The following is a 26,798-nucleotide window of genomic DNA, read 5'->3' as shown; positions in this document are numbered from 1 at the left end:
AGTCCCTCAGACTGCAAGGAGATCCAACCAGTCCATACTAAAGGAAATCAGTCCTGGGTGTTCATTGGAAGGACTGCTGCTAAAGCTGAAACTCCAATACTTTCGCCACCTGATGTAAAGAACTGACTCCTTGGAAAAGACCCTCATGCTGGGAAAGATTGAAGGCAGGAGAAGGGGGGAACAGAGGATGAGATGGTCGAATGGCATCACTTACTCAATGGACATGAGTTTGAGTAAACTCCGGGAGTTGGTGATGGACAGAGAGGCCTGGCATATTGCAGTCCATGGGGTCACAAAGAGTCAGACACAACTGAGTGACTGAACTGAACTGATATGTATATCAGTATGGACTAATACATATTACTTTATACTTTGGGTTATCATCTAATTCTCTTTTATTTATTTTGTCTTCAAACTGTTTCCAGTTTGGCCATTGGGAGCTTCTCAGACTTTGCTTCTAGATTTTTTAAGGACTGTCTCAAATTGTCCCAACAAACTGCTTTGGTAGTGTGGAAGGTTGAGTTTGTCTCTTGAGAGAGTTTGCACACATGCACTGCCCCTTGTGGTGGACCCAGCCCTCTTGGTGCACCCAGCCCTCTGGGTGGACCTCAGGGCCTCCCCCCCAGGAGATAAACTCTATAACCCCACAGCTACTCCCTGATGCCTCTGGATAGACTGCAGTCCAAACATCTCTTGAGACCAGGTTCACAGATGGAGGAAGGTGGGACAGCCAGGAGAAGAGGAAAGACTGGAGCCACTAGGGGTCTAGGACATAGGAACTTTCTCTCTTGAATATTTGAGAAAAGCTGGTGGCATGATTCAAAATTACAGTATTACCAGCCCCTGAAAAAACCCACATGGACTTAAGTCCTGAGAGTTCCCGGATCGGAATGATTCAGAGCCCAGTCATCAGGGCCCTGTCTAGAGACATTTGGGGGCTTCAGTAAGATGTTAAGATATTCGGGGGCTTCAGTAAGGCCCAGTGTGGCATTCTTATCTCCAGGACTTAAATTTTGGGGAAAAAGGAAGGATTCTGGATGAACTTTTTCTGCCTGACAGTGGTGTAGAGCTGTCCTTGGCCCTCCTGTAATTCCATCTGCTCAGTTTGAGAGAGTGCTGCCCTTGGAACCAGGAAGGGCTGGCGGATGGATGCTCAGAAAAACAGATGATGGTTGGGCTGGGGCAACAAAGCACTTGGCTCCAAATGGAGTCAGAAATGTCAGCTCCAGTTGGTCTTTGGCAAAGATATCCCCACATATTTTCCAGGAGCTCTGCTCTCAGAGTAGGAAAGGCTTCCCACAGTAAACACCCCAAGGACCTAGGGAACCACCTGTGCCCAGCTGTATGACCACAGGCCTTTGGTCCTCCTGGGAGGTATGTGGGCTGGGCTCAGGAAGCTTGTGGTTTATAAAGCAACAGAAACCCTGCCCTGAGCAGAGCACTCCAGCCGCCACTACAATGAAGGGAGCACTGCTTGTGCTGGCCTTGCTGGTGACCAGAGAGCTGACCTTTGAGACTCGTGAGGGTAGGAAGGAGGCTCTGGATGGCCCTCCTGATCCTTGCCCGGTGCTGTCTCACTGCATCCTTCCCAGTCCTGTCCAAGCCACTTCAAGGGGCAGATTCTGAGGGCAGGTGGCAGATCAGTGCCCAGGAGTCTGGCACAAACTCCCTGAGGCTTTCAGTCTTTGAATGGAGGGGGTGGTGTGGAGCTGGAAGGGTCATTATCTGCACACACCCTGGGGGATAGTTTGTTTAGGGTAATGGTGCTCTTTGGAAGGGAGGAAGTGGTCAAGGGAGGAGGGATTTCCAGGCCTAGCTCCTCTTGCTGCTCCCTCTGCTGGGAGTGCCTCATAGGGAAGGTTTTCTGTCTGGGATGTAAGCAGTCCTGGGGTGGGGGTGGGGGGTCCCTGTGGGAGGTGAATCTGAAGCTTTGGATGAGTGAGTTCCTATCAGATGGTGGGAAACAGGAACCTTCTACCTTGGTTATTTTTGTGACAAGTTGTTTTCTGTTGTGCCTTCAGCCGAAGCCTGCCCTATTTTTTATGGAGTCCTTACCACTGTAACCCTTGCATTACCACCGCCATTGTTGAACAAAACCCTCGATTTGGTTGAAGCTACTGATGCAGAAAAAGTAGCACTAGAAAAAACCCAGGATTGCTTCATTGAGAACGGACCTGTGAACAGGTTGAATCATCTGAGAATCACGGTAATCTACTCTCCCCTAACCCTCACTCTGAGAACTCGTATGCATAGTGCAGTATGCCACATGGTAATAGATTAGGCAGTCTTGGGATGTGTGATAGACAACAGCTATTAACAGAGAACTACATAAACCTTTGGTCCACCCTATAGCACCTGTAATGGGCTTCCCCAGTGGCTCAGTGTTGAAGAATCCACATGCAATGCAGGAGACATGGGTTCCATCTCTGGGTCATTTAGATGCCCTGGAGTAGGGAATGGCAACCCATTCCAGTATTCTTGCCCAGAAAATCCCATGGACAGAGGAGCCTGGCAGATTGCAAAGAGTCAGACTGAAACGACTGAGCTCTCACGCCCCTACAGCACCTATAATATGCAAGCACAGTCTGCCTGCACATCCAGCCTCTTGTTACTGAATATGTCTGTATCATGCCAATCGGGTCACAGAGAGAGGACTAATATCAGTGCAATGGGCCAAGTGTGTTGATTCATGTGTGTGTGTGTGTGTGTGTGTGTGTGTGTGTGTGTGTGTTTCCTTCGGTTTGGGAGCCAGCATTGGAGGAGTAGAATTTTAATCTTTGGCAGGAAAGGAAGCATTCAGCTCACACACGTGTAGTTTTGTCAGCTCTATTTTGGTGTAGGTAATTTACTCCCTAAGTCATGCCCAACTCTTTGCAATCCCATGGACTGTCGCCTCCCAGGTTCCTGTGTCTATGGGATTCTCCAGGCAAGAATCCTGAAATGGGTTGCTATTTCTTTTTCCAGCAGATCTTCCCAACCCAGGGATCAAACCCATGTCTCCTGCTTGGCAGGCAGATTCTTTACCACTGAGCCATCTAGGAAGCCCCAGCTCTATTTTAGGAATATTGAAAAGGAGCCCCTGCCTTTAGAGTCTCTTTCCAGCATGGGCCTCCCTGGCTTCGTGAAGTTTCTGGCCTGTGATCCTGTCACCTCCTTTTGTTCCCACTCTGTTGGCCATTGCTTGGGCTGAGAGCCCCATTTCCACTGACATAGGCTCCATGTCTACAAGCCTGATTTTCCACTGTGGTGTTTTGGTGCCTGAGGCTCCTGAGGAGGCTTCTAGGTACCTGTGACTGCTCGCCTGAGCTAGCAATGTATCTACTGATGGCCTATCTTTTCTTTCTTGTTCTTATCAGACAGTACTGGAGATTGTGAATAGTCTGCCTATGCATATTTTTCTGTAATGAAGTGTTTAAAATGAGAAGTTTGCCATGAGCAGAGTCTCAATCATTAACAGGAGCTCACAGGATACACAGGGTTGTTCACGACACCTGCGTGCACATTCTGCCCACGCAGCAGTCCTGACAGAAGAAGCTCAGGTGCAGGAGATATAACCCAAACCCAGACTCCAGCACCTTGCTCCTCCCTCAGGACCAGTCCCAGCTGTGCCCTGCTGACCCTTGCCATCTCCTCCCCTTCCTGACATGGCTGGTGGCTCTGTCTCCCTCCTGATGCCTGTGTCTTGGCTGTTAGGGAGCCATCCTCCCTCTAGTGCCTGCTGGCAGCCCCCTCTCCAGTGGTGGTGGAGGTTCTTGCTGGGGATGGGGCTGAATCCCTGAGGGTGAGGCGTGAGGTGATCCTGGGGAGACAGGATAGCCCAGGTATGGGCTCATATCCTGTCCCTCCTCCTCCCTTCCAGCTTTCCACGATCTTCAGTAAAGATTGCACTGGCTACAAATTGTCATCGGTGGTGAACACTGGTTTAGGATTAGGTCTCAGTCTGACGTCTTTGCTGAGATAATCTTTGCCAGAGATGCCAGCCTGCACTCGTGCTTCCTACTCTGTTTTCCTTCTCATCTGAAGCTGGAATCTAGACACCTGTCCCACCTGATGTGGTCTGTATCAGTCTGACTCTAATAAAATAACTGCAGCATTGCTCAGTGTGCCCAGTGTGTGTGTTTGTGCTGTGGGGAGGATGTAAGCCAGTAGGTCTCAGGAGATGATGAGAAGTGACACATGTGATCATTGAGAGCACGGGGATAGGGTCAGACAGAACAAAGTAAACCTAGACCCTGTCACTGACAAGCTGTGGGACCATAGGCAACTTTGCCGCAACTTTATCAAGTCATTCTGTCATCTGTTGAATGGGGATTGTGCACCAACATTAAGCAAAATAACATGTACACAACCCCCCTGCTTCAGCAGCCTGGAAGAATTCAAGTGTTGTCCATGGCCACAGATAGCATGTCTCCCACTCTGACCTTTAGCACAGGGGCAGAGCCTCTAATCCTTTAACTGTCCCTCTGGTTATTGACAGGTGTCTCAGGCAAAGACTGAGCAGCTTCATTACAGGTCCCTTCTCCCTCCCAGTGGAATTTGCTATTTTCTACATCTTAGGTGGGTGACTTCTGAGGAGCCAGCATTTCTTCAGGAACACTTAGTACCACTGGTGTTTTTGGTCCTGCCATGGGGATCAGGACCCCCTTGAAGTGATGAATCAGGAAGAAGGGAGTAGATGGAAGAAGCTACTCCAGTGGAAATGTTGTTACCATGGAAACATCTCATGCTGTAAGTGCAAACTGCAGAAGGTGCCACATGGGAATGCATTCTGAACCCTCCAGGCTACTTCTAAGAGCATGAATGGGTAGTTGCATTACCATAGGAAATTTGTTAGGCTCCAAGAAAGGGCCTAGGTTTTGTCTGTTTCCTAGGGTCTAGTGCAATGTCAGGCTACAGTCAGCATGACCCACATAAAGAGTGGCATAACTGGTAAAATCTCTCTACCTTCTGGCCAGGTAGGCATAATAAAATCACATACTGAGAGCTGAACTTGGTACTTGGGGCTTATTGGCCAGGACCTTGAGTCCTGGCTCTTCTTTGACATGCTGACTGGACTTAGGTATTTAAATTCACCCATTCACTCTTTCTACACCTTGGCTTTACATCTATCAAGTGCTGGATGCTCTGCTAGACCTTGTATTAAAGTGTTCAAGTCATACTAAAAAGGTCTAAACTTTTTTGAAAAGTACAAAATAAAATTTTAATAGATAAAGAGCTAAATCATATCCTTGTATGAGATGAATTAACATTGTAGAAATGTCATCCATTCTGAAATTCATCTACATTTATCTTTGTTTACTCCCCCAAACTAAATTCTTGACATCAACCAAAAGTTCAGCTGTTAGTTGCTCACTCATGTCCATATCCTGCCAGGCTCCTGTGTCCATGGAATTTGCCAAGCAAGAATGCTGGAGTGGGTAGTGATTCTCTTCTCCAGAGGATCTTCCCGACCCAGAGATTGAACCCGGATATCTTGCATTGCAGGCAGATTCTTTACTGAAGCCTCCAGGGTAGCCTCCAAGGAAATTTCAAGAAACAGGAAGTAAAAATAGGCTTGTTCTCACCAGTTATTTCAACAAAATTATAAGTCTGGTTTTTGTGACAGAAAACATATGGATAGAGTCAAAGATAATTTAAGATATAACAACAGCTTTTTGAATCAGGCCAAGAATCTTGGTGTCTTTAACAGCTCAGCAAAAACCTTTCATCTTGGCTTGTCTGGGATTCTTCATGGGAAGGTAAGGATGCTTGGAGATCTATTTCTTTGTTCTCTTATCAAACACATTTTCTACTGTACTTTACTAACTCTACAGTGTGCTTCTGTGTGTGACTTATTGAAAGAGACACACATGTGTGAACCAAGAGCTGGGTCCTAATCTGCGATTCCATGGTGACCTCATATGGCTTATGGCAGAAACCCTGTTGGGGAATTATACCGACCTAATATCAAGAGGCACCTAACGTCTCCTTTGTGAAATGGCCAGAGATGGACGAAGAATGTGGACTGAACTCTCCTTTTGTGGTCTCTTTGACCATTTCATAACTTCCTGGGAATTAGAACCAGTAACCTAATCTGTCAGATCATAAACTTTCAAGGGACTTGTGATCTATGCTGTTACTGTGTATTGTTACTTAGTTCTCAAACTTGAAATAGTAGTCAGAAAGTGCCTAGCCTCACTAGGAGCCATAAGCTAGATGGAGTTCATAAGTTAGCTGGAGCTCTAGCTCCAAAAGCATCCCTTAGGTTAAAGGTTATTCAGATAGGAAGTACAGTGGCCTTCTTCCTTTGGTAACACTAGTTCTTGGTGGACAAGGGAAGGCTCTGCACTGGCTTTTGTCCCAAATCCTTAGATATTCTTTCTGTGGAATCTGTGGGAATGAACTGGAAGGACAGGCCCTAATAACTCAAGGACAAAATCACTTTTTCCTCACTGGCCAGCCCTTCACCATCTCTTTTGCTATCGCTTATACTGGTATGGTGATACTTGGAAGGAACATCTTGTTTTTATGTTTGTACTGGTCTTATTGTGGTTAGGAATATACTCAGGATTGTGTATAGGCACTCAGGAGAATAATGTTTCCCCCAGTGGTCTTAGCTTGGAAGGCATTCTGGAAGGTTACTCTGATTGCACCCCAACTGGCATCAGAGGCAAGCAATGTTTTAATGGTGAGGAATTGGACATTAATTAGTCTGGGATGCCATCAGGTCTACCCCTGGAGAATCTCCACCCACCTCGGTGGTAGAACCAGGAGAGACAAGGACAGTGCCTGCATTGGTAAGGGACAGATTAAGTCTGACCAGGGAAAGAAAGCTTCAATAGAAAGTCTGTCCTCATCCCTGTCTAGGGAGGGGTGCCTCCAGTAGAAAGATGGCACTGGTCACTTTTTTTCTCTTACACATGGGCGCTAACAATTCCAGCCTCACCCCTTTGAACTGTATCCTGAAAAATTCGAGTAGATTTGATCCCCAGAGCTTAAAGAAGACACACCTGATCTTCCTATGTGATACTGCATGGCCATGATATCTATTGGAGAAAGGCAAACGGTGGCCGGTTGGAGGGTCTCTTAATTACAGTACTGTTTTACAATTAGACTGGTTCTGTAGAAAACAAGGGAAATGGGTAGAAGTAGAATATGTGTTGCCCTTCTCTCTGCGAGACATGCCAGACTTATGTTCTAAGGGTGTAGATTTGGGTATTAAAACCAGCTCCCTCCTGTCCTCCTACTTTGCCCCTGTACCCGGGGCTCCAAACTGAGCAAACTGAAAGTCAGGGAACCCCCCCACCATCCCACCCAGAAGGGCTGCCTTGGTTTTGGTAAAAACCCAAACTAAGGTTCAAACTGCCCAAGTAGAGGTCCAAACAATACATCTCAGTACAACCTCAAACTACTTTAGTTTCAGTAGAAACTCAGGCAATCAAAGTAAGAGAAGCTCAGACAGCAAAAACTAAGGGTGAAATACAGGATGAGATGGAGGACAGGAGACAAAGAGATAAAGAAAAGCAGAGTTCTCCAATCTATCCTTGGGATATATATGCAGAGACCATATATATTTCCTTGGGGTCATATGCACAGAGCAGCCAGAGAGGCTGAGGAACAGCCACACAAGCTGTTGCCTCTTCACCGGGGGAAATAATCAGTCTATGAGAGTTAATAAGCCCATTTCTTATCAAGAAATACAAAGAATCAAGGAGGATCTGGGAGACTATTTAGAGGACCCAGAAAAATATATTAGAACTTTTAAGGTGTTACTCTGTTTTATGACCTTACTTGGAAGGATGTGATGTATATCCTGGGACAAACAGTAACTCCTGACTCAAAAGCTCGAGTTTTGGGGAAAGCCATTGCCTATGGAGATGAATGGCTTGGTAATGAATTAGTAGGGAAGAGGGAGGATGAGACAGCCGCCCTCCCTACTGGGAATCAGTCAGTCCCAACTATAGAACCAGATTGGGAATAATAAAGGAAGATGGGATCAGAGTCATTTTGTCAGATGGATTCTTGAGGACTCAGGCAAGTGCATGCTAAGACTTTATGCCAAATTGGCAAACATAGAACAGGAGGAGAAGGAAGCTCCTGGTAAATTCCTAGATAGGCTGAGGGAAGCTGTTAGCAGATTCACTGAGATTGATCCTGAAAGTGAAGAGGGACGAGTGATCTTAAAAGATAGATTTCTCACTCAGTTGGCTCCAGATATCTACCATAAGCTATTAAAACAGGCATATGGACCAAATCAGTCTAGATAATCTGTTGCAACTGGCTCAAACAGTCTATTAAGGCAAGGAATATGAAGAAAAGAAAAGGCAGAGAAAGACACAGGAACGAGTGGAAGCCTTTGTAATGCCTATCAGAACTGTTCTTAAACAGTCTGAGAAGAATTCCTGGAGGGATCCAGGTGAAAAAAGATGGACTTGCTATTGCTATGGAAAGAAGGGACACCTCAAGCGGGATTGCCCTCAGGCATCCAAAGCCGCTCCCGGCTCCATGTCTGGTCTGCAAGGGACCACACTGGAGGAGAGTCTGCACCCAGAGGCATAGGACCCAGGGGTTGGACTCTCAAGACAATCAGGACTGAAGTTGCCTGGGTGACCCCACACAAGCTCCCATCGTAATTACACCTGGGGAACCCCAGGTATTAATAACTGTTGGGGACCACTCCATTGATTTCCTTTTGGAACTGGGGAAACTTACTCTGTGCTTACTGAAGCCCTGTACTCCTTTCTCCCCCATCTGCTTCCATAATAGGACTGTCTGGATGAGCCAAATATTTCAGTCATCCTCGAAGCAGCAACTGGGACCCTGTGCTACTTTCAAATGCATTTCTGATCATGCCAGAGTCTCCCTCGCCCCTTTTGGGGAGGGGTATACTGAGCAAGGTTCATGCCTCTGTTTTCAGGAATATGGAGCCCTCCCTTTCTCTCCCTTTAATTGAACAAAATGTAAATCCTAGAGTGTGGGTTGATGGAAAATCTGTGGGTTGAGCACAAAATACTATTCCTGTAGTTGTCAAGCTCAAAGACCCACACTTATTTCCACATAAGAAGCAGTATCCACTGAAACCTGAGGTTAAGGAAGGGCTAAAACCTATCATTGAGAATTTAAAGGGGCAGGGGCTATTAATTCCCTGTAACAGTCCATTCTACATTCCTATTTTGGGTATAAAGATGTCAAATGATAAATGGAGATTAGTTCAAGACTGACAAATAATTAATGAGGCTGTAGTTCCTTTATACCCTGTGGTGGCTAACCCTTATACTCTATTGTCTTCAATGAAAGGTTGTTGCTGAGCTGTGAAAGACGCCAGGATTCTTGGCCTCTGGAGGAGAGGAATTCAATCCGGGGCCAGATCACTCAGAGCTTTTTTGTAATAAAGTTTTATTAAAGTATAAAAGAGATAGAGAAAGCTTCTGACATAGACATCAGAAGGGGACAGAAAGAGTGCCCCCCTGCTAGTCTTTAGCTGGATGTTATAGCTACTAGCAGGCTGCTAATTCGAGAAAGAAAATGTCTCAGAACTCAGAGACTGTCACCAGGCCCCTCACCCACAACATGCATTTTGGGATAATATTGGCACAAGGTGAGTTGTCCCGAGCGAAAAAATGATTGACATGAATCTTGAAGAAAGGCAAGTTTCCAAGCAAAGAGATAGTCTTATTAACATAGCTTAAGAGAACATTTGCATAAGTAAAACGTACTGATTTGTCAAGTTAGTTCTAAGTCTTAGGCAGAGCCGACTTGAAGACAGAGTCTAGGGTAAATACATAGTTTATTAACACAGCTTAAGACAAACATTTCCATAAGAAAAATACATTGGTTAGCTCAAGGTTTAAGAAAAGTTAAGTTCAGGTGGAACCAGGTATCATTATAGCAACACAGAATTTTAAAATAAACCTCTTTTTAAATTTGTATAGAGAAGGGGGGAAAAAAAAAAGTCTAACACTTGTAGTTTGTTTCCTCCTGCTGCTTTAGAGAGAAAAAATGTTTGACACTGCAGTCTACTTTCTCCATTTGCAGACTCCTCACCTTCCTACCTGTTACTCTCTCATTGACACCAGTGGCCTCCGGGCCTGGTAATATCCTAAGTGTTGGAGCTGTAGAGGAGGATGGACAGGGAGTGGATGTTTGTGGGACTAACTGTTCTGGTGAGAGAGGCTGCTCAGGGACACTGCACACTCCATCATGGTAGGGCAGTGTAACCTTTGAGGATGTGGCTGTGGACTTGTCTCAGGGGGAGTGGGAGCTTCCTGATGTGACTCAGAGACTCCTGTACTGTGATGTGATGTTGGAGAATTTTGCACTTGTGGCCTCAAATCAGCATCCTTGACTAAGTTCTTTCCTTCCTTGTGTCTCCATGGACCCCTCTTTTCTTCTAACAGCCAGACTGTGGAGATCGCTCCCTTCCAATTTTTTCTTACTTAGGTGCTATGGGTACCATACCAGACCACAGTACTGAGTGTGTATTCTCATCCTCTCCCATGCAACCCTTCAGCATCCCTGAAGCCTTGCAGGGAAGAATATGGGAGTAGGAAGTCTGCAGTGAAACCAATGGATCCTGAAGATTTGGTCACGCTGGCAGAGTGACTGTTCAAATCCACTGTACCTCTCTGCCTCAGATTCTGCCCCCTTCCCTCTAGCTGGCATTTCCTCATGCCTGACTGTTCCAGGAATTGGAGGCACCAATACAGTCACTACTTGGAGGGACCACTGGGCTATTCCTGTAAGACACTCCTCCAAGGTTCTTTTTGTAACATTGGGTTTGTTTTGTTGCTGTTGTTTTGTTTTGCTTTATGGTCATGGAGTGTGTTGCTCTGCACCAGTGCTGTATACTCACCTGCCTTGTCTTTCCCTTAAGATCTGCATCTTCCAGGTTTTATGTAGTTACCCAACTGGAGTTGCATGGAGAGATATGGGTACCTGACAGGGCAGGTATGACTCCAGCCATGGCAAGAGGGCCCTAGAGGGGAACTGGCCTTGGGAAGTGGGAAAGCTCCATGCCAGGGCTGTCTTCAGATCATACCAAGAACCTCCCCAGCACCTATTGTTTTCATACCAATGTCAGGGACCATAGCTTAACTTCTACCTTTATTCTGTTTCTGACATTTTGCCTGTTTATCATTTCTATTCTGATTTCTGGCCAAGGCTACTTCACACCTGTCTGACCTTCATGTCTGGCCTGTTCCTCTTCACTGCTCCCTTTGAAGTGCTTTTCAACACTGAGCTACACATAATGTGAGTTATAGACATAGTCTAAGCAGTCCATGAACACCAGCTGCTTGCTTGCTGTCAATTTCCTCTGTTGTTCAGTGCTCTTGTCACCAGGAGACAAGCCCCTGCTAAAAGCCATTCACAGAAAAGTGAGTTGGAGACCCAGCCTTTCTTTCCTGTACTGTATCCCACCTCTGTGCCCTTTCTCACAGTAGACCTCCCCATTTTATGATCTTACCAGGCTCAGAACTGCACAGCAGACCCTTTCTCATCCTCACTTCAGCCCTCTGTCCTCTTTACACTCCTATGTGCTCATTTCTGGGTTTGTAAGGTGTTGGAGAAGACTCTTGAGAGTCCCTTGGACTGCAAGGAGATCCAACCAGTCCATTCTGAAGGAGATCAGCCCTGGGATTTCTTTGGAAGGAATGATGCTAAAGCTGAAACTCCAGTACTTTGGCCACCTCATGCAAAGAGTTGACTCATTGGAAAAGACTCGGATGCTGGGAGGGATTGGGGGCAGGAGGAGAAAGGGACGACCAAGGATGAGATGGCTGGATGGCATCACTGACTCAATGGACATGAGTTTGAGGGAACTCCAGGAGTTTGTGATGGACAGGGAGGGCCTGGCATGCTGCAATTCATGGGTTGGACAGGACGGAGCAAAGAGTTGGACACGACTGAGCGACTGAACTGAACTGAACTGAAGAAGTACATTTGTGATAGGACTGCCCCCTCCCACAGAGTCTATGTGTGCTTCCCCCAAATTTCTGTGCTTTCAGGTTGTTGTTTTTGAAAGGAGAATGAGAAGGCACCTTCTCAAGGCATGTCCTAACTCAGGGTTCCCAAGGCATGTCCAACCTTGTGGGATGTGTGGCTCAGTCTTGAGACATTTTGTACCTGATTGAGCACCAAGGAATATACCCTACAAAGAAACTGCATATGTGTGAAGCATGTGGGAAACAATTCAGGTTCAGTGTAAGCATTCACCAGCACAGTGAAGAGAAAGACCTCAGAAGGACTGAGGTCTGGCTTTTGTTGCTAAGAATTGCAGAGTCCAGATGTCAGAGAATCCCTTTAGGTGTGGGGGTGGTGGGAAGGGCCTTCTCTCCAGCTTAGGCCTTCTCCAGCACCTTCTAAAGCAAACTTTGTGTGCACCAGGACCCAAAGACCCCACAGAGATGGAAACAGAACAGTGTTTTTGAGTGTCTCCTGTGCGGATACAGGTCAGCAGCAGACTGCTGCAGAGGTAGGGGCTCTGGGTGCAGCAGACTTGGGTAGGGCTGGGTGCAGCAGACTTGGGTATGGCATAAGCCCTCTTGGAGGAGGTTGCCTTTAACCCCACCATAACTTACACAGAACTGGGGAAATAGACTCTTGGAGGGCACAAACAGAACTTTGTGTGCACCAGGACCCAGGAGAAAAGAGCAGTCACCCCACAAAAGACTGAGCAGACTTGCCCATGAGTGTCCAGGAGTCTCCAGGGGAGGCATGGGTCAGTGCTGGCCTGAGGGAGGGTTGGGGGCATTAAGCATAGCAGTGCCTGCATGGGACCTTTTGAATGAGGTCACTATTATCTTCATTACCTCCACCATACTTTGGCCCCAGGTAAATAACAGGGAGGGAACACAGCTCCACCCATCAAAAGAAAATTTGATTAAAGATTTACTGAGCATGGCCCCACCCATCAGAACAAGACCCAGTTTCCCCCTCAGTCAGTCTCTCCCATCAGGAAGCTTCCATAAGCCTCTTATCCTTCTCCATCAGAGGGCAGATAATCTGAAAACCACTATCACAGAAAACTAGCCAATCTGATCACATGGACCATAGCCTTGTCTAAGTCAATGAAACTATGAGCCATGCCATGTAGGGCCACCCAAGATGGACGGGTCATAGTGGAGAGTTCTGAAAAAACATGGTCCACTGAAGAAGTGAATGGCAAACCACTTCTTGCCATTGAGAACCCCATGAACAGTTTGAAAAGGCAAAAAGATAGGACACTGAAAGATGAACTCCCCAGGCTGGTAGGTGCCCAATATGCTACTGGAGATCAGTGGAGAAATAACTCCAGAAAGAATGAAGAGATGGAGACAAAGCAAAAACAACACCCAGTTGTGAATGTGACTGGTGATGAAAGCAAGGTCTGATGCTGTAAACAGCAATATTGCATAGGAACCTGGAATGTTAGTTCCATGAATCAAGGCAAACTGGAAGTGATCAAACAGGAGATGGCAAGAGTGAACGTCAACATTTTAGGAATCAGCGAACTAAAATGCACTGGAAAGGATGAATTTAACTCAGATGACCATTATATTTAGTACTGTGGGCAAGAATCACTTATAAGAAATGGAGTAGCCATCACAGTCAACAAGAGTCTGAAATGCAGTACTTGGATGTAATCTCAAAAACGACAGAATGACCTCTGTTTGTTTCCAAGGCAAACCATTCAATATCACAATAATCCAAGTCTATGCCCCGACCAGTAATGCTGAAGAAGCTGAAGTTGAACAGTTCTTAGAACTAACGGTTCTAAGACCTTCTAGAACTAACACCCCAAAGAAGATGTCCTTTTCATTACAGGGGATTGGAATGCAAAAGTAGGAAGTCAAGAAATATCTGGAGTAACAGGCAAATTTGACCTTGGAGTAGAGAATGAAGCAAGCAAAGGCTCATAGAGTTTTGCCAAGAGAATGCACTGCTCTTGGTAAACACCCTCTTCGAACAACACAAGAGAAGACTCTACACATGGACATCACCAGATGGTCAATACCAAAATCAGATTGATCATATTCTTTGCAGCCAAAGATGGAGAAGTTCTATACAGTCAGCAAAAACAGGATTGGGAGCTGACTATGGCTTAGATCATGAACTCTTTATTGCTAAATTCAGACTTAAATTGAAGAAAGTAGGGAAAACCACTAGACCATTCAGGCGTGACCTAAAACAAATCCCTTCCGATTATACAGTGGAAGTGACAAATAGATTCAAGGGTTTAGATCTGATAGACAGAGTGCCTGAAGTACTATGGACAGAGGTTCATGACATTGTACAGGAGGCAGGGATCAAGACCATCCCCAAGAAAAAGAAATGCAAAAAGGCAAAATGGTTGTGTGAGGAGGCCTTACAAATAGCTGTGAAAAGAAGAGAAGTGAAAGGCAAAGGAGCAAAGGAAATATATACCCCTTTGAATGCAGAGTTCCAAAAAATAGCAAAGAGAGATAAGAAAGATTTCCTCAGTGATCAATGCAAAGAAATAGGGGAAAACAACAGAATGGGAAAGACTAGAAATCTCAAGAAAATTAGAGATACCAAGGGAACATTTCATGCAAAGATGGGCACAATAAAGGACAAAAATTGTATGGACTTAACAGAAGCAGAGACATTGCTTTGCCAACAAAGGTTGGTCTAATCAAGGCTATGATTTTTCCAGTAGTCATATATGGATGTTGAGAGTTGGATTATAAAGAAAGCTGACCACAGAAGAATTGATGCTTTTGAACGGTGGTGTTGGAGAAGACTCTTGAGACTCCCTTGGACTGCAAGGAGATCCAACCAGTCAACCCTAAAGGAAATCAGTCCTGAATATTTATTGGAGGGACTGATGTTGAAGCTGAAACTCCAATACTTTGGCCACCTGATGTGAAGAACTGACTCATTGGAAAAGACCCTGTGAAGAACTGACTCTTTGGAAAAAACCCTGATGCTGGAAAAGATTGAAGGCAGGAGGAGAAGGGTATGAAAGATGATGAGGTGGTTGGATGGCATCACCGACTCAATGGACATGAGTTTCAGTAAACTCCAGGAGTTGGTGTACTGCTATCCATGGGGTCACAAAGAGTCAAACACGACTGAACAACTGAACTGAACTGTAAGCATTTACCAGCACAGTGAAGAGAAACACATCAGAAGGATTGAGGTCTGGCTTCTGTTGCTAAGAATTGCAGAGTCCACATGTCAGAGAATCCCTTTATGTGTGGGGCTGGTGGAAAGGAGACCTCCTGTCCACCTTAGGCCTTCTCCAGGACCAGACCACTCACAGCAAGGGGAATTCACCTAGAAGCAGTGAATGCAGGGAGAATTTCTATTAGAGAAGGGAATTATAGCTTCAGTGAATGTGGGGAAGACTTTAGCTGCAAAAATAGGCTTGATGAAAGTGAAAGTGGAGAGTGAAAAAGTTGGCTTAAAGCTCAACATTCAGAAAACGAAGATCATGGCATCCGGTCCCATCACTTCACTGGAAATAGATTGGGAAACGGCGGAAACAGTGTCACACTTTATTTTGGGGGGCACCAAGATCACTGCAGATGGTGACTGCAGCCATGAAATTAAAAGACACTTACTCCTTGGAAGAAAAGTTATGACCAACCTAGACAGCATATTCAAAAGTAGAGACATTACTTTGCCGCCTAAGGTCCGTCTAGTCAAGGCTATGGTTTTTCCTGTGGTCATGTATGGATGTGAGGGTTGGACTGTGAAGAAGGCTAAGCGCCGAAAAATTGATGCTTTTGAACTGTGGTGTTGGAGAAGACTCTTGAGAGTCCCTTGGACTGCAAGGAGATCCAACCAATCCATTCTGAAGGAGATCAACCCTGGGATTTCTTTGGAAGGAATGATGCTAAAGCTGAAACTCCAGTACTTTGGCCACCTCATGCAAAGAGTTGACTCATTGGAAAAGACTCTGATGCTGGGAGGGATTGGGGATGGGAGGAGAAGGGGACGACAGAGGATGAGATGGCTAGATGGCATCACTGACTCGATGGACGTGAGTCTGAGTGAACTCCGGGAGTTGGTGATGGACAGGGAGGCCTGGTGTGCTGCGATTCATGGGGTCGCAAAGAGTCAGACATGACTGAGTGACTGAACTGAACTGAACTGAACTGAGGCTTGTTGAACACCAAAAAGTTCACATGGGAAAAAGACCATTTGTGCATTGAATGTGGAAAAATCTTTAGCCATAAGTCTAGTCTTATCATACACCAGAGAGTTCACACTGGTGAAAAGTATTATGAGAGCAGCGAGTGTGGGAAAGCCTTCAGCCTTGTTTAACACCATAGAATACACATTGGAGAACAGCCTTATGAATGCCATGAATGTAGAACATTCTTTAGCCACAAGTCCAGCTCATTAAATATCAGAGAAGTCACACTGCAGAAAAGCCTTTAGCTAATGGCCTTTCTTCATTTGTTACCAGAAAGTTCAAACTGGAGAAAGGCCTCTGCAGTGCAGAATGTTTGCTCTCTGCTTAGTCAGTGAAAATGACAGCAGGAGAACTTCTGAGAGTAGTCTTTATAAAGTATCCATCAACCAAAAATTGTATCATACATCTGAATATCCATAGTGGGGAGATTCCCTGTGAGTACCAATTACGTGGGAAACTCCCAGACCTGTACTGCAGTTTGACCTGCCCAAGGCCCTTGCCTGAGTTAAATCACTGCCAGTACTGTGGCAGAAGTCTTCTCTCCTCTGGGTGTGCTCAGTCAGTAAGTCATGTCCGGCTCTTTGCAACCATGTGGACTGTAGCCTGCTAGGCTCCTCTAACCATGGAATTCTCCAGACAAGAGTAGTGAAATGGGCTGCCATTTCCTTCTCCAGGGAATCTTCCCGATCCAAGTGTGCATCAGTTTACCCAGTGTGCCCAGGAAAGGCACACCTCTATATTCGCCTCTTTCCTGGAGGAAATCGTGAGTGTTCTAAGGTCACTGGAATCCATCATAATTACATTCACACACTGGCTGTGATTAGATTAGATTCACACAGCGAGCTAAAGAGGATACCCAATATAAAGTGCTTCCAGAAATATTCTAGGCACTAAAGCTATGAGGGATGAGCATGAATAGATGCTCTCAGAGTTCTAGATTTACATTTTTCCTATGGGCAAGGTCACTGGCAAAGCAAAAAATCTTAAAGCTTTCTGGATTCCTGGGGCTACTTGGACTGTTTACTTCAAAGCCACTGTTAGGCAAGAAAATGGAGACTGAAAGAAGAGACATATTGTAGTTCAAGAATGTGCCTTTTGTGACTCACAGTGTTTGTTGCTTGTCATTCTTTCCTTTTGTTGAAGTAACAGTGTCCCACAAAAGGGATGAGAATAGTTATGGTCAAGTAAATGTTTGTCAAATCTTCCAGTTCTTCAAGAGAAGCAGGAGATGCAGATTTTTATGTCAAATCATTTTTGGAAAGTTCTATTGATACAACTGGTGGTCAGTAAACTGCTAACATTTAAGGTGTAAAGTGTGATGTTTTATCATATTTATAGGCATATACATAGGGCTTCCCAGATGGCACTAGTGGTAAAGAACCCACCTGCCACTGCAGGAAACATGAGATGCAGTTTCCATCCCTGGGTTGTGAGGATCCTCTGGAGGAGAGCATGGCAACCCACTCCAGTATCCTTGTCTGGAGAGTCCCATGGACAGAAGAGCCTAGTGGGCTACAGTCCATGGAGTTACAAAGAGTTGGACAAAGCTGAAGCAGCTTAGCATGCATGCACACACAGTATCTGTACACACATAATATGATATTTAATAAATTCATCACCCCTAAGTTACCTCATCCTCCTTTATAATCCCTCTTGTCCTCCCTCCCTTGCACCCTGTTCCCATGACCTTTGATTTACTGTCTTTCACTAAAAACTTCCAATTCTAGACTTTTGTACAAATGGAATAACAAAATGTTTTAACACTTAACATTAAATAACAAATTCATTTTTGCTTCTTTTCGCTTCACACATCATAATTATTTTCAGATTTCTCCCCATTGCATGTATGGGTACATCATTTGCTTTATTGGATGCTAGTATTTGCTTGTTTGGACATATCACAATTTGTTTTTCTACTCATCTTTTAATGGACCTTTCAGTTCAGTTCAGTTCAGTCGCTCAGTCGTGTCCGACTCTTTGTGACCCCATGAATCCCAGCACACCAGGCCCTCCCTGTCCATCACCAACTCCTGGAGTTCACTCAGACTCATGTCCATCAAGTCAGTGATACCATCCAGCCGTCTTATCCTCTGTTCTCCCCTTCTCCTCCTGCCCCCAATCCCTCCCAGCATCAGAGTCTTTTCCAATGAGTCAACTCTTTGCATGAGGTGGCCAAAGTACTGGAGTTTCAGTTTCAGCATCATTCCTTCCCAAGAAATCCCAGGGCTGATCTCCTTCAGAATGGATTGGTTGGATCTCCTTGCAGTCCAAGGGACTCTCAAGAGTCTTCTCCAACACCACAGTTCAAAAGCATCAATTTTTCGGCGCTCAGCCTTCTTCACAGTCCAACTCTCACATCCATACATGACCACAGGAAAAACCATAGCCTTGACTAGACAGACCTTAGTCGGCAAAGTAATGTCTCTGCTTTTGAATGTACTATCTAGGTTGGTCATAACTTTTCTTCCAAGGAGTAAGCGTCTTTTAATTTCATGGCTGCAGTCACCATCTGCAGTGATTTTGGACCCCCCCCCCCAAATTACACTGTTTCCACTGTTTCCTCATCTATTTCCCGTGAAGTGATGGGACCAGATGCCATGGTCTTAGTTTTCTGAATGTTGAGCTTTAAGCCAACTTTTCCACTCTCCTCTTTCACTTTCATCAAGAGGCTTTTTAGTTCCTCTTCACTTTCTGCCATAAAGGTGGTGTCATCTGCATATCTGAGGTTATTGATATTTCTTCCAGCAATCTTGATTCCAGCTTGTGCTTCTTCCAGTCCAGCGTTTCTCATGATGTACTCTGCATAGAAGTTAAATAAGCAGGGTGATAATATAGAGCCTTGACATACTCCTTTTCCTATTTGAAACCAGTCTGTTGTTCCATGTCCAGTTCTAACTGTTGCTTCCTGACCTGAATACAGATTTCTCAAGAGACAGGTCAGGTGGTCTGGTATTCCCATCTCTTTCAGAATTTTCTGCAGCTTATTGTGATCCACACAGTCAGAGGCTTTGGCATAGTCAATAAAGCAGAAATAAATGTTTTTCTGGAACTCTCTTGCTTTTTCCATGATCCAGCAGATGTTGGCAATTTGATCTCTGGTTCCTCTGCCTTTTCTAAAACCAACTTGAACATCTGGAAGTTCATGGTTCACATATTGCTGAAGCCTGGCTTGGGGAATTTTGAGCATTACTTTACTAGCATGTGAGGTGAGTGCAATTGTGCAGTAATTTGAGCATTGTTTTGCATTGCCTTTCTTGAGGATTGGAATGAAAACTGACTTTTTCCAGTCCTGTGGCCACTGCTGAGTTTTCCAAATTTGCTGGCATATTGAGTGCAGCACTTTCACAGCATCATCTTTCAGGATTTGAAACAGCCCAACTGGAATTCCACAACCTCCACTAGCTTTGTTCGTGTGATCCTTCTTGAGGCCCATTTGACTTCACATTCCAGGATGTGTGGCTCTAGGTGAGTGATCACACCATCGTAATTATCTGGGTTGTGAAGATCTTTTTTGTATAGTTCTTCTGTGTATTCTTGCCACCTCTTCTTAATATCTTCTGCTTCTGTTAGGTCCATACCATTTCTGTCCTTTATTGAGCCCATCTTTGTATGAAATATTCCCTTGGTATTTCTAATTTTCTAAAGATCTGTAGTCTTTCCCATTCTACTGTTTTCCTCTATTTCTTTGCACTGATCACTGAAGAAGGCTTTCTTATCTCTCCTTGCTATTCTTTGGAACTCTGCATTCAAATGAGTATATCTTTCCTTTGCTTTTCACTTCTCTTCTTTTCACAGCTATTTGTAAGTCCTCCTCAGACAGCCATTTTGCTTTTTTGCCTTTCTTTTTCTTGGGGATGGTCTTGATCCCTGCCTCCTGTACAATGTCATGAATCTCCATCCATAGTTCATCAGGCATTCTGTCTACCAGATCTAGTCCCTTAAGTCTATTTCTTACTTCCACTGTATAATAATAAGGGAGTTGATTTAGGTCATACCTGAATAGTCTAGTGGTTTTCCCTACTTTTTTCAATTTGAGTCTGAATTTGGCAATAAGGAGTTCGTGATCTGAGCCTCAGTCAGCTCACAATCTCATTCTCCTTATGTTTCTTACTTTCTCATTTTGGGAGCTGGAAATCAAGGATTAGGACTGTGAAAACCAGCTTTCATGTTTGGGAAAAATTAGTAAGTGATTGTATGTGATGAGGGAAAGGTGCAGGTCCAGTAAAGATCTGAGAAGACTCAAAGTTTAAAACCTCCGGTGATCCTATCCACAGAGATAGCCTAAAGAATCAAAATAAAATAAGCAAAAACAACAAGCCCTGGCAAAAGGGGAGAGTATGATTCCAGCATTACCAGATTATGAGATTTTAAATATCCAGAGTTCGACAACAACAACAAAACTACAAGAAAAAAAAAGAGTCAAAGAGAACTGTCAGATACCACTAAGAAGACACACACATTGTGGGATTCCCTGAAAAAGAGAGAGAGAAGGGGGTACAGAGAATATCTGAAGAAACAGTGGCTGAAATATTCCCTAATTTGATGAAAGACATAAATATAAATATCCCAGGAGTTCAATAAACTCCAAGTAAGATGAAGGAAGGAGACCCATTACAAGATATAGTATATAGGAAAACCTGTGAAAGTCAAAGACGAAAGAGGGAATTTTAACTTATCACAGGCAAGGCATCAACAATAGTATCATCAGCCTATTTCTCTTCAGAAATTTTGAGGGCCAGAGACAGTGGACCAATACACTGAAGTACCAAAACAAAACGAACTAACAATACTCCCACACCATCAACCAAGAATCCTCTATTCAGCAAAATGTTCCTTCAAAAGTGAGCAAGGAAATAAGATCTTCCTACAGAAGTCAAAACTGTGGGAGCCTGTTACTAGACCTGTCCTGTAAGAAATGTTCAAGGCAATCCTGCATGTGAAATAAAGGGAAATTAGACAGTAACTTGCAGCCACTTGAAAAAATAAAGATCACAATAAAGGTAAATACATGGGAAATTATAAAGTCTAGTATTACTGTAATAGCAGTTTCTAACTCCACTTTTTGTTTTCTACATCACTTTTTAAATTTTTTGTCTAAAACTAGTACTATTGTAACTTTGGTTTGTAACTCTGCATTTTGTATTCTACATATCTTAAGATACTAGTGTACTTTAAAGAGTTATTGGTTTATATTTTTAGCCACACAATGTATAAAGATGTAATCTTGTGATACCAAATACCAGATGTGGGATGAAGTTTTAAAGGAGAAGAGTCTTATATGTTATTGGTTAAGCTGGATAAATTCAAATTAGAATGTAATGAGTTTAGTATGTTAAATGTAATCCCATAGTGAAGTGAAGTGAAGTGAAGTGAAATGAAGTGAAGTGAAGTGAGCTCGCTCAGTCATGTCCAACTCTTTGCGACCCATGGACTGTAGCCCCCCAGGCTCTTCCATCCATGGGATTCTCCAGGCAAGGATACTGGAGGGTTGCCATTTTCTTCTCCAGGGGAAATTCCCAACCCAGGGATCGAACCTGGGTCTCCCGCATTGCATGCAGGTGCTTTACCCTCTGAGCCACTGGGGAAGCCCAACAACAAATGACCACAACAAAACAGCCACCAGGGAAGTCCAAGAATGTAGATGTTTCACTATAAAAATAATTGACAAAATACAAAGGAATACAGTAATGCAAGAAATTAGGGATAATTACATCTTTGTTTTCTTTAAGTTATATGGAAAACAAACAGCAAAATGACAAAAGGTAGGAGATAAAACCCTAGAAGAAATTACTGAATTAGATTTAGGTAATCTGCTCGGTAGAGAGTTCAAAGTAATGGTGGTAAACATGTTTAAAGAACTGGGGGGAAGGTTGGATGAACAGAGTGAGAAGTTAGGAGGCTTTAACGAAGTTAAGGGCTTCCCTTGTAAATCAGTTGGTAAAGAGTCTGCCTGCAATACAGGAGACCTGGATTTGATCCCTGGGTCAGGACGATCCCCTTGAGAAGGAAATGGCAACTCACTCCAGTATTCTTGCCTGGGGAATCCCATGAACAGAGGCACCTGGGAGGCTACAGCCCATGGGGTCACAAGAATTAGACACAACTTAGTGACTAAATCACCAACAAAGTTAAATATAAAGAAGAACCAAGCAAAGATGAAAAAAAAACAACTGATAGTAAAAATACACTAGAAGGAATTGGAACTTCCCAGGTGGTCCAAGGCTAAGCCTCTGTGGTCCCAATGAAGGGGGTCCAAGTTCAATCCCTGGTCAGGGGACTAGATTCTGCATGCCACAACTAAGACCTAGGATGACCAAATAAATATTTAAAAAATATACTAGAAGGAGTAAACAGTAGCTTAAATATATAGAGGAATAGATCAATGAGCAGGAAGATAGAATAGTGGAAATCAGTGATGCTGAACAGAAAATGAAACGAGAATAAAAAGAAATGAGGACAGTTTAAGAGACTTCTTGAACAACATCAAACATACTAACTTTCTCATTAGAGGAGTCCCAGAAGGAAAAGAAAGAAGTGGCAGAGCACATATGTGAAGATATCATAGCCAAAAACTTCCCTACCATGGGAAAGAAAACAGACATCCAGGTCCAGGTAGCACAGAGGGTCCAAACAGGATCAGCCCAAAGAAATCAACTGTAACTTTAAAAAAAAAAAAAAAAACAACTCTGCAAAAAAAACCACAAACAAATGAACACTAAAAAGTATGCTACTAAATAACCAATGGGTCACTGAAGAATCAAAGAGGAAATTAAAATAATACTGGAAACAAGGAAAATGAAAACACAATAACCCAAAATCTTTGAAACACAACAAATGGAGTTCCAAGAGGGAAGTTTATAATGATACAAACTTATATCAGGAAACAAGAGGATCTTAAATAAACAGCCTAACCTTACATCTGGTGGGATTAGAAAAAGAAAAACAAAACACAGAGTTAAAGAAGGAAAGAAATCATACATCTCAGAGCAGAAATAAATGAAATAGAGACTTTAAAAAACCCACAATAGAACAGATCATTGTAACTAAGACTTGATTCTTTGAAAAGGTAACAAAAAATGGTAAACCGTTAGCCAGTCTCATTAAAAAAAAAAAAAAAAACAGAGGGCGCAATTAAATAAAATCAGAAGTGAAAATGAGAAATTAAAAATGATACCACAGAAATACCAAGGGTCATAAGAGTTTACTACATGTATATACATTTCAATATTTAGATACTAAAATTTAAATTATATGCCAATAAAGTGGGCAACCCAGAAGAAATGGACAGATTCTTACAAATCTACAATTTCCCAAGATTGAATCAGGAAGAAACCAATTACCAGTAATGAGACTGAATCAGTAATAAAACACCTCTCAACAAACAGAAGGTTAGGTCACAGTTGAATTCTACCAAACATTTGGAAGATAGCTAACATCTATCTTTCTTAAACTATTCCAAAAAAAATTCAGAGGGAGGAACACCCCCAAATTCATTCTGTTACACCAGCATCATCCTGATACCAAAACTAGATGAAGATATCACCAAAAAAAAAAAAAGAGAGAGAAAATTACAAACAAGTATCACTGATGAACACACAAGCAAAATCCTCAACAAAATATTAGCAAATGGAATCCAATAGTATATTAAAGGATCATACACCATGATCACTGGGATTTATCCTAGGGAAGCAAGGATGATTCAATATTCACAGATCAGTCAATATGATACAACGTATTAGCAAACTGAAGAATAAAAGCCACACGATCATTTCAATAGATGCAGAAAAAATTTTTCACAAAATTCAACATAAATTTCTGATAAAAGCTCTCAACAAAGTGGATATAGAGTAAACATGCTGCTGCAGCTGCTAAGTCGCTTCAGTCGTGTCCGACTGTGCGACCCCATAGAGGGCAGCCCACCAGGCTCCCCCATCCCTGGGATTCTCCAGGCAAGAACACTGGAGTAAACATACCTCAACATAATAAAGGCCACCTATGAAAAATCCACAGCTAACATCATATTCGATGGTGAAAATCTGAAAGTACTTCCTCTAAAACCTGGAACAAGACAAGGATACTCACTCTCACTACTTTTATTCAACACAGTATTGGAAGTTCTAGCCATAAAAATCAGACAAGAAAAATAGATAAAAGGCATCCAAATTGAAAAAAAGAAGTAAAATTGTAATTGTAGACACAATACTATACATAGAAAATCCTAAATATTCCACCAAAATACTACTAGGACTTCTCAATTAATTTGGTAAACTTGTAGGATACAAAATTAATATATATATAAATGCTGTGCTTGTATATACTAATAACTATCAAAAAGAGAAATTTAAAAAACAATGCCATTCACAATCACATAAAAAAGAATAAACTATCTGGGAATAAACATAGCTAAGGAGGTAAAATACATGTACTCAGAAAACAATAAGACACTGATGAAATTCTGAAATGCAGATGGAAAGATCCATTGTGCTAATGGATTGGAAGATATGAGGTTGTTACAATGTCCATACTACCCAAGGCAATACACAGATATAATGCAACCCTATCAAAATACCAATGGTATTTTTCACAGAACTAGAAAATATTCTAAAATTTGTATGGAAACACAAAAGAACTCAAATAGCCAAAACAATCTTAAGAAGACAGAAGCTGAAGGTATCAAACTTCCTGATATCCAACTGTACTACAAAACTGCAGTAATCTAAACAGTATGATCCTGGCACAAAAACAGACACAGAGATTGGTGAAACATGAGAGAGAGCCTGGAAATGAACCCACACTTATAAGTGCAATTAATGAATGACAGAAGCAGGAATATACAATAGGGAAAAGACGGACTCTTCAACAAGTGGTGTTAGGAAAACGGGACAGCTGCCATGCGAAAGAATCAAACTGGTCTACTGTCTCACAACATATGAAAAATAAATTCAAAATGGATTAAAGGTTGAAACCATAAAACTTCTAAAACAAAACATAGGCAGTATGCTTTTTTTACAGTTGGTCTTAGTGATATTTTTTCTGTTTCCTCAGGCAAGGAAAATAAAAGCAAAATGGTAAACAACTGGGGCTATGTCAAACTAAAAAGCTTTCTCACAGAAAAGAAACCATAAATAAAACTATAAGACAATCTACCAAATGGTAGAAGATATTTGCAAGTGATATTTCCAAAAAGAGGCTAATATCCAAAATATATAAATAACTCATATAAATCAAAAACAATAAATTCCCCAAGACAACTCAAAAATTGGGCAGAGGAGTTGATTAGACCTTTTTCCGAAGAAGACATACAGATGGCCAACAGGCACATAAAAAGATGTTCAGCATCACTAATCACTAGGGAAATGCAAGTTAAAACCACAATGAGATATTACCTCCTACCTGTCAGAATGACTATTACCAGAAACACAGAAATGACAAGTATTGGTGAGGATGTGGAAAACAGGGCACACTTTAGCACATTTTGTAGGAATTTAAATTGCTCCAATAACTATAGAAAACAGCACAGACATTCCTCAGAATAAATTAATTGCTGCTGTTGTTCAATCACTCAGTCCTGTCTGGAGTCTTTGCAACCCCATGAGCTGCAGCACGCCAGTCTTCCCTGTCCTTCACCATCTCCCAGAGTTTATTCAAACTCATGTCCATTGAATCAGTGATGCCATCCAACCATCTAATCCTCTGTCATGCCTTTCTCCTTGACCTCAATCTTTCCCAGTATCAGGGTCTTTCCCAGTGAGTCAGTTATTTGCATCAGGTGGCCAAAGTATAGGAACTTCAGCTTCAGCATCAGTCCTCCCAATGAATATTCAGTGTTGATTCCCTTTAGGATTAACCTGTTTGATTTCTTTGCAGTCCAAGGGACTCTCAAGAGTTGTCCCCAACACTGCAGGTCGAAATCATCAACACTTTCATGCTCAGCTTTCTTTATGGTCCAACTCTCACATCTATAGATGACTTCCAGAAAAAAAAACATAGCTTTGACTACATGCACCTTTGTAGGCAAAGTAATGTCCTGCTTTTTAACACACTGTCTAGGTTTGTCATAGCTTTTATTCCAAATTTCATGGCTACAGTCACAATCCACAGTGGTTTTGAAGCCCAAGAAAATAAAGTCTGTCTCTGTTTACATTTCCCCATCTATTTGCATCTGAAGTGGTGGGACCAGATGCCATGATCTTAATTTTTTGAATGTTGAGTTTTAAGGCCAGCTTTTTCACTCTCCTCTTTCACTTTCATCAAGAGGCTCTTTAGTTCCTTTTCACTTTCTGCCATTAAGGTGATGTCATCTGCATATCTGGGGTAATTGATAGTTCTCCTGGCAATCTCAATTCCCGCTTGTGCTTCATCCAGCCCGGTATTTCGCATGATGTACTCTGCATATAAATTAAATAAGCAGGGTGACAATATGCAGCCTTGACGTTCTCCTTTCCCAATTTTGAACTCGTCCATTGTCCAATGTCTGGTTCTAACTGTTGCCTCTTGACCTGCATACAGGTTTCTCAGGAGCAAAGTAAAGTGGTCTGGTTTTAAGAAATTTTTTAGAATTTTCCACAGTTTGCTGTGATCTACACACTCAAAGGCTTTAGTGTAGGCAATGAAGCAGAAGTAGATGTTTTTATGAAATCCCCTTGCTTTTCTATGATGCAATGGATGTTGGCAATTT

The 26,798-nt window shown here is 43.0% G+C and overlaps 2 protein-coding genes across 4 annotated transcripts in view; both read left to right on the top strand.

Moving 5' to 3' along the window:
• The first annotated feature begins 1,414 nt into the window (after positions 1-1,414).
• LOC120872580 (major allergen I polypeptide chain 2-like) lies at positions 1,415-4,096 on the top strand. The gene is made up of 3 exons (XM_040253086.1): positions 1,415-1,525; positions 2,022-2,206; positions 3,860-4,096. The coding sequence occupies exons 1-3, from the start codon at positions 1,459-1,461 to the stop codon at positions 3,959-3,961; spliced, it is 354 nt and encodes a 117-aa protein (XP_040109020.1). The 5' UTR covers positions 1,415-1,458; the 3' UTR covers positions 3,962-4,096.
• Positions 4,097-4,545: 449 nt separating this feature from the next.
• Positions 4,546-26,798, top strand: part of ZNF181 (zinc finger protein 181) — a 40,799-nt gene continuing 18,546 nt past the window's right edge. For 2 of the 3 annotated variants that reach the window (XM_040252946.1, XM_040252944.1), the window contains exon 1: positions 4,547-4,728. In XM_040252946.1, the coding sequence (XP_040108880.1) occupies positions 4,676-4,728 (53 nt within the window). In that variant the 5' untranslated portion in view covers positions 4,547-4,675. Of the gene's footprint in view, positions 4,729-26,798 lie in introns of all 3 variants that reach the window. The other variant, XM_040252945.1, reaches the window with a different exon arrangement.

This window comes from Oryx dammah, unplaced genomic scaffold (genome assembly GCF_014754425.2).
Source record: "Oryx dammah isolate SB20612 unplaced genomic scaffold, SCBI_Odam_1.1 HiC_scaffold_13, whole genome shotgun sequence".
Classification (NCBI taxonomy): Eukaryota; Metazoa; Chordata; class Mammalia; order Artiodactyla; family Bovidae; genus Oryx; species Oryx dammah.
This window is presented reverse-complemented; position numbering and strand designations above follow the sequence as displayed.

Bases quoted from the DNA above. Each gene is read 5' to 3' on its own strand.
- LOC120872580 (XM_040253086.1), top strand. From the start codon at position 1,459: ATGAAGGGAGCACTGCTTGTGCTGGCCTTGCTGGTGACCAGAGAGCTG. The intron at 1,526-2,021 runs GTAGGAAGGAGG...TTGTGCCTTCAG, and splicing joins GACCTTTGAGACTCGTGAGG to CCGAAGCCTGCCCTATTTTT. The intron at 2,207-3,859 runs GTAATCTACTCT...CCTCCCTTCCAG, and splicing joins TGAATCATCTGAGAATCACG to CTTTCCACGATCTTCAGTAA.